Source organism: Microtus oregoni, unplaced genomic scaffold, assembly GCF_018167655.1.
Source record: "Microtus oregoni isolate MIOR12 unplaced genomic scaffold, Mior012 000001F_ref0000356, whole genome shotgun sequence".
NCBI classification, from domain to species: domain Eukaryota; kingdom Metazoa; phylum Chordata; class Mammalia; order Rodentia; family Cricetidae; genus Microtus; species Microtus oregoni.
In genome coordinates this window covers 65,006,406-65,013,149 of record NW_024543060.1, presented here as the reverse complement: position 1 = coordinate 65,013,149, position 6,744 = coordinate 65,006,406, and the positions used below count along the sequence as shown (strand labels likewise).

The 6,744-nt window shown below is 53.4% G+C and overlaps 2 protein-coding genes across 4 annotated transcripts in view; both read left to right on the top strand.

The window, feature by feature from the left end:
• Positions 1–2,125: 2,125 nt before the first annotated feature.
• On the top strand, positions 2,126–5,855 carry Suox (sulfite oxidase). 2 transcript variants are annotated; one of them, XM_041669519.1, is made up of 4 exons: positions 2,126–2,189; positions 3,398–3,460; positions 3,715–3,892; positions 4,040–5,855. In XM_041669519.1, the coding sequence occupies exons 1-4, from the start codon at positions 2,149–2,151 to the stop codon at positions 5,447–5,449; spliced, it is 1,692 nt and encodes a 563-aa protein (XP_041525453.1). In that variant the 5' UTR covers positions 2,126–2,148; the 3' UTR covers positions 5,450–5,855. The 2 variants fall into 2 exon arrangements, with proteins under 2 accessions (XP_041525453.1, XP_041525458.1); XM_041669524.1 differs by lacking the exon at positions 2,126–2,189 and adding an exon at positions 2,228–2,247.
• A 386-nt stretch (positions 5,856–6,241) lies between these two features.
• Positions 6,242–6,744, top strand: part of Ikzf4 (IKAROS family zinc finger 4) — a 34,212-nt gene continuing 33,709 nt past the window's right edge. For both annotated transcript variants that reach the window (XM_041671128.1, XM_041671124.1), the window contains exon 1: positions 6,242–6,544. The gene's annotated coding sequence lies outside the window, so the exon portion shown is untranslated. The remainder of the gene's footprint in view (positions 6,545–6,744) is intronic.

The following is a 6,744-nucleotide window of genomic DNA, read 5'->3' as shown; positions in this document are numbered from 1 at the left end:
ACCTCATTATTTTCTCTAACCTTTTCTTGGACACTTGAAGAACCAATTTGGAAAATAACCTTTGTTTTGTGAACTGTTCCCGCTCAAAGACATGATAACCTATCACATATGACTTCTATCGTTCTTGTGTGCACTGGTGTGGTCTGAAGATCTCTCTCGGAGTTTCTTGAGACTGGAACAGGAAAAGTAAAGGTAGTGGGGAGATGGCTCAGCAGTGTAAAGCACTTGTTGCTGTTGCAGAGGACCTGGTTCAATAACCAGCACACACAGGGTGGCTCACAGCCGTCCACAACTCCAGTTCCAGGGGATCACACATGGTACACATCTGTAAGACAAGACAGCTGTGTATGGTGACCTGTACCTGCTGTAAGAGTGAGTTTGAGGGGATCCTCAGTTTAGCAAGTTCATATCTCCAAAAAGGAAGAAAAAATGATGACTTAATTAACTTACCTTCAGCCCTAACACCCCCCCCCCCAAGAGAAAAAATTCTTGCCTGGATCTGTTTCTTATTTCTGCTTGAAGTTCTATCATTCGTCACAGTCCAAAGGAAGCTGAAACACAAGAAGCAAGTGAAACGGGAGAATGGGTATAGTTCCAAGAATCTCAGGTTAGAATGTTCAGAGCACTGGGGTCAGGCAGCCCTTTCTTTCCAAGCCGACTCTCCTGATTCACCAGTCTCTCCATCTGTGAGATGAGTGTGAAGGTTGAGCCAGGTTGTGGATCCTCAGGCACATCCCGAGTCTGAGACAGCTGAGCTACAGGAGATGCTAGCTTGATCAAGTAAAACTGGGTGGTGTTTGTAGATGGGGGGAGAAACCATACCAAGTAGCATTTACTTGTTTGACAGGGTCTTGGTATGTATATCGTCCAGGATGGCCTTAGCCTCCCTAAACTTACAACACCAGCTGAAACTTGAGCAGCCATTAGGATGACCTTCACAAAGGCTGGAACCTTTCCGTTCTAGAAACTTTAGAGCCAATATCACCTTTTCACCATCATGTTTCCTCTTGAGTATACTCCCTGCTCGGGGTCCCTGATTCTGCTCAAAAGTCCTGTTTGGAAAACTAAAGGAAAAAAAAATCTTCTGGAATGTTTTGCTTTAAATTGATGTTTGTAGCTCAATCTCTGATCTCTAGAGGGCAGTCTAAGAATGTTTGTACCGGGCACACGAGCAAGTCTCTAGTAACTGGTTAAGAGTGAAGGAATTTATTCTATTAGTGTCCTTTACTTTGATATACAAGACCATAATGTTCATACTTTCGTTAAACTGCCATTTTTTTGTTAAAGTGCGTATTTGTTTTTTGTTTGGTTTTGGTTTTTCAAGATAGGGTTTCTCTGTGTAACAGCCTTGACTGTCCCTGAACTCACTCTGTAGACTAGGCTGGCCTCAAACTCACAGAGATCCTCCTGCCTCTGCCTCCCGAGTGATGGGATTTAAAGGCATGCGCCACCACGCCTGCACCCACCCCCCCAATACACACAGAAAAATTTAAAAGATGGTTTTAAGGATTGGGAATGGTGGTGCACACTTTTAAGCCCATCACTCAAAAATTCTGGGCCAGCCTGGTCTACAAAATCAGTTCCACGCTAGCAAAGACCACAGAAAGACCTTGTCTCAAATAAAAGACGGATTTTCAGTGCTGTTGGTTTCGCACTTCAGAAATTCACTATGGGAGCCTTCGAGTCACCATTTTAAGGCGCGTCATTTCTTCTGTTATTTTTGGCCCTAAAACAAGCAGGCCTCAACAGTTGCAACGCCCTAAACAACTGCAGAGGCGCGGGACATACCCACAGACCTCCCGGGGAAACTAGCTTTGGTCCCCATCGTCGCGGTCGCCTCGGGACCCTCGTCACCTTCATCAGTGAGGCCTCTCATTGCCCTGCGTAGCTGCGGTCGGCTCTGGTCATCAGTGTGTGTCCACTGCCCGAGGAGGGAGAGGTCTACAGCAGCCAGGAGCTGGCGGCGCCCCGCCCCCCGCCCCGTATCCGGCGACCCCGTGACAGCTGCCAATCCTCAGGAGCAGCCGCGAAGCTAGGGGCCAATGGCTGCGGCGCGGGCGAGGGGCGTGAGGACGCCTGCACAACCGTGCACGTCACGGCCAGGCCCCGCCCCGCCCCGCCCAGCCGCGCGGGGAGCTCTTGCCCCGCATGGGGCGGGTGAAATTGTTCCGCTGCGGACACCGAGCCGGGTAAGGGGACCCTGCCACCGGGAGAGACAGGAGGGAGAGCAAGAGTGGGACCAAGACGGTCAGTGAAGTTCCAAATCTTAGGAATAGCAAAAGGACCAGTACCTCCTTTTACGATGTCTGGGTGCTCCTGGGGTCGCAGGGCTACCTTCCAGGTCGAATTCTGGACAGACACACCCACCCACTTAAAGTGTCCCGGAAAGTAAGGAGCTCACACCAAAGAGTGGCATTTCGGTATTTAGCAGGCCACCGCTCCCAAGCCTCGGACCGAGCTGGTAAAATCGGGTTGCTGAAATTAAGAGTACATGGCAGAAAGAGTACAGGTCCCCAGGACCCAGACATGAAGAGCAGTAGAATTCTCATCTATTTCCATCTTCCTGGCTCCCCCATCCGTAACAACCCCACCCCTAGCATCCCAGCAACCCGCAGCTTCATACCCCTCTCCTCTTTGACCCTCCTGGGTCAGAGAGGCACTGGGCTGTGAGGAAGACACCGTTGCGGGACAGAGAGCAGAAAAATTAACTTCCTCCTCTAGCCCATCCCCTCACACCCTGGCCATTGACTTCTCTCAGTTCGTTGAGGACACTACCAGGTTAGGGTGGAGACGCTGCCTTGGGGGTTCAGTTCCTAGACGGGGTATTTATTTTAGAGGGGGTGGAGGGAGAGACCTGCGAATGAATGTTATTACTTGTTTACTCTTCATATCAGGTCCTCTGGGTAGAGATGATACAAGTTCAGAGAGGCCTGCTGTGTTGCCCGGGGAGCCGGTTAACTACAAGGCCTGGTTGTATAACCCCAAGGCAGTTTGCTTCAAAGATTTGGACTCCTTCACCCCGTTAGGTTCCTGCTGCTTCTTGTCTCTATTTTCATCACCCACACTTTAGAATAATCACTACCTGGGGGCTGGAGGTACAGAAGCTCAGTGGTAGGGCATATGTCTAACTAACATTCTCAAGGCCTTGGGGTCAATACCCAGTATCATTTCCTTTTTTTTTTTTTTTAATAATTGGTAAACCATCTGTCCTTAGGAGCGTTGACCTGGGGCATTGTTCTAGAAGCCGGTGTACTTTCCCACCCCACTCCTCCCCCACTCGCGCTGAAGTGCTCCAAGTTTACTCCCAGAACCCACTGGGACCCCGGATTCTCGGGTCTCCCAAATGTCCCCTCACAGGTATTTTCTTGTTTTGAAACGCAGAATCTTCTTCCTATAGGTCTGCCACGATGCTGCTGCGGCTGTGCAGAACGCTGGTGGTGGGATTTCCGCGGGCGGACAGGTAGGCTGTCCCAGCCCACACTATCACCCAACCAATCTCGTAGTTACTTACGTGGTAGATATTTATCTTATCTGGAAGATAAGGCAGCACAGAGATGACCCTGAAGGAATGAGAAAGCTGCAATTCACTGGTCCTACCCATCCGGAAGAAACTAAACCCCAACTGAAAACCAGTGACTAAGTAGGGAGAGGCAGCCGCAGACTTTCCCTGGTTTTCACTGATCTTTCCTGAGGCTAAAGATCTTTTTCTTCCAGAGTCAAGCCAACCCCCTCGAGGCTCTGCATCCCAGCGTGCTCCACGAATGATTCATTTAAACCCCTGCACCCCAGCCTCACCTGTCCTGATGAGAACTCGCGATCTCGGGGATGGAAAGTGGTGGGGGCCCTGCTAGGTCTGGGTGCAGCGCTGGCCTACCATGACCATCGTTGCAGGGTAAGCAGGAAAGGGGCTCTGACTCCGTACACTGGAGAGATATTATCTGCTCCCTCCATTTCCCAGGCTCAGTCTGTGGATGGGGTCAGAATGGCCTAGAGTGATTTCACGTCTCTTCCTTTTGCCTTCTCCCTTCCCTGTCTGTAGGCTGCTCAGGAATCACCCCGGGTGTATACCAGAGAGGAAGTGAGGTCCCACAACAGCCTTGAAACTGGAGTCTGGGTCACTCTAGGCTCTGAGGTCTTTGATGTCACAAAATTTGTGGACCTGCATCCGGGAGGCCCGTCCAAACTGATGTTAGCAGCTGGGGGTCCCATAGAACCCTTCTGGGCCCTCTATGCGTTTCACAACCAGCCCCATGTACGGGAGTTACTGGCTGAGTATAAGATTGGGGAACTGAACCCTGAAGATAATGTCTCCCCCACCTTGGAGGCCTCTGACCCTTATGCCGATGATCCTAGCCGTCATCCAGCCCTGAGGATTAATAGCCAGCGCCCCTTTAATGCAGAGCCTCCTCCTGAACTGCTAACAGAAAACTACATCACACCAAACCCTATTTTCTTCACGCGGAACCACCTGCCTGTACCTAATGTGGACCCAGACACCTATCGCTTGCATATAGTAGGGGCTCCTGGAGGTCAGTCACTGTCCCTGTCCTTGGATGATTTGTATAAGTTTCCCAAACATGAGGTCACTGTCACTCTGCAATGTGCTGGCAACCGGCGCGCCGAGATGAATAAGGTTAAGGCGGTGAAGGGTCTGGAGTGGCGGACAGGAGCCATCAGCACTGCACGCTGGGCTGGGGCACGACTCTGCGATGTGTTAGCCCAGGCTGGCCACCGACCCCGCGAGACTGAGGCCCACGTCTGTTTTGAGGGACTGGACTCAGACCCCACTGGGACTGCCTATGGAGCATCTATCCCTCTGGCTCGGGCCTTGGATCCTGAAGCCGAGGTCCTCCTGGCGTATGAAATGAACGGTCAGCCTCTGCCTCGTGACCATGGTTTCCCTGTGCGGGTGGTGGTTCCCGGTGTTGTAGGTGCCCGCCAGGTCAAATGGCTCGGCAGGGTAAGCGTGGAGTCGGAGGAGAGCTACAGCCACTGGCAGCGGCGGGATTACAAAGGCTTCTCCCCATCCGTGGACTGGGACACGGTAGACTTCGATCAAGCCCCAGCGATTCAGGAGCTGCCTGTCCAGTCAGCTATCACAGAACCTCAAGATGGGGCAACTGTAGAATCGGGAGAGATGACTATCAAGGGTTATGCGTGGAGCGGCGGCGGCAGGGCCGTGATTCGGGTGGATGTGTCTATAGATGGTGGACTAACCTGGCAGGAAGCTCAGCTAGAGGGAGAGGAACAGTGTCCCCGGAAGGCCTGGGCTTGGCGAATATGGCATTTGACAGCTCAGGTGCCGGCAGAGCAGAAGGAATTGGAGGTCGTTTGTAAAGCTGTGGATGACAGTTACAACGTGCAGCCAGACACTGTGGCCCCCATCTGGAACCTGAGAGGCGTCCTCAGCAATGCCTGGCACCGTGTCCGTGTCCGTGTCGTCCCATGAAAGCATCGAGCAGAGCCACCTGTACCCAGAGAACCACCTAAACTCCCTTCTAACCCATCTTTAATCGTCGTCATAGAAAAACATTTCCTTCTGCCTCTTGGGTCACAACCCTGTGTTTACTGTGTCTTAAGCTGTGCCCAGGCACACGTGCTCCTGGCCTCTGACCCTGTGCCAGGAAAGAGAGCTGTTGGAGACTCTGGCGGTGACAGCAGTTCCGAAGACGTGTTCCTCACCCAACCGCACCTCGGCTTCTAAGGCCTCCCCAGCCAGGCCTTCTTCAGCCAAGTGTGCCGGAATGTGTAACAAGCGTACTTTCCTATCTTCTGCTGCCTATGGGATGCCAGGGGTTCCCCCTTAGGGCTCTACTTTTGAGAAAATACACCAATAAAGTGCCTGTTTAAGATTATGCCTGGGACCTCTTGGGTGCAGTCTCTGGAAATGAAGGAGCGGGTCTCAACCTAGTTGGTTGACCTGGCGATACCTCCGAAGAGAGGGGCGATTGTTTTCAAATGTTTGGTACCCTCAAACCGTTTCCACGATTCCTGCTCTCCCGGCAGGATTGACAAATAATGCCAAGAGGTTGAAATCAATATTATCTTGGGGAGGGCAGGGGCCAACCTTGGAACGCGGAGCAAATTTAGATGCAGATGAAGAGATAGCTTTGGCTTAACCTCTGCACGGCAGGGCCTTTTGGACTTAAATCTTTCGGCGCTCGGCTATTCTCCCCTAGCTCCTCTCCCTTTTTTTTCCCTCAGCAGTCTCCCCGGCTTGGGGGCGCTCGGTGTTTGGCCCAGTCGCCTGTCGCCTGGTAGTGGGACCGGAAGTTATTCCGGAGGGGGGGAATGGCCGTAATAAGGGGGTCTCTGTGGGGGGGCCGGTCCCTCCTCAGGTGAAGCCCCTGACGGAGATGGAGCCGCCACCCCTGAGCGCCCGGATCCCGGCTTCGGCCTGGCTGCCGCCGCCTCAGTAACCCCATCCCCCCCCCCGCGCTGGGCCACCTGGGCCAGAGTGGGGGACTCGCCACCCCTCTTCCCACCCGACACCGCCCTTCTCCCCCAACCCCCAACAGCCTGCGCGCGCGCGGAGACGCCTCAGGTGAGTGAGGGGCGGGGCCCGCGAGGGGCGGGGGCGGGGCCTGGCCTTCGGGGCGGGGCTTTAGCTTGGAGTCGAGCTGGGGAGTCGCAGCCTGGGGGAGGGGCGGGCTGGGTCTGAGGAGCAGGAGCTTGTCTGCAGCACCTTGGCCAGAGACCTCAGAATTGGGGATTGGTCGGAAGACAGGAACTGACCTGTGGGAG

Bases quoted from the DNA above. Each gene is read 5' to 3' on its own strand.
- Suox (XM_041669519.1), top strand. From the start codon at position 2,149: ATGGGGCGGGTGAAATTGTTCCGCTGCGGACACCGAGCCGG. The intron at 3,461-3,714 runs GTAGGCTGTCCC...TTTTTCTTCCAG, and splicing joins GGATTTCCGCGGGCGGACAG to AGTCAAGCCAACCCCCTCGA. The intron at 3,893-4,039 runs GTAAGCAGGAAA...CCCTGTCTGTAG, and splicing joins ACCATGACCATCGTTGCAGG to GCTGCTCAGGAATCACCCCG.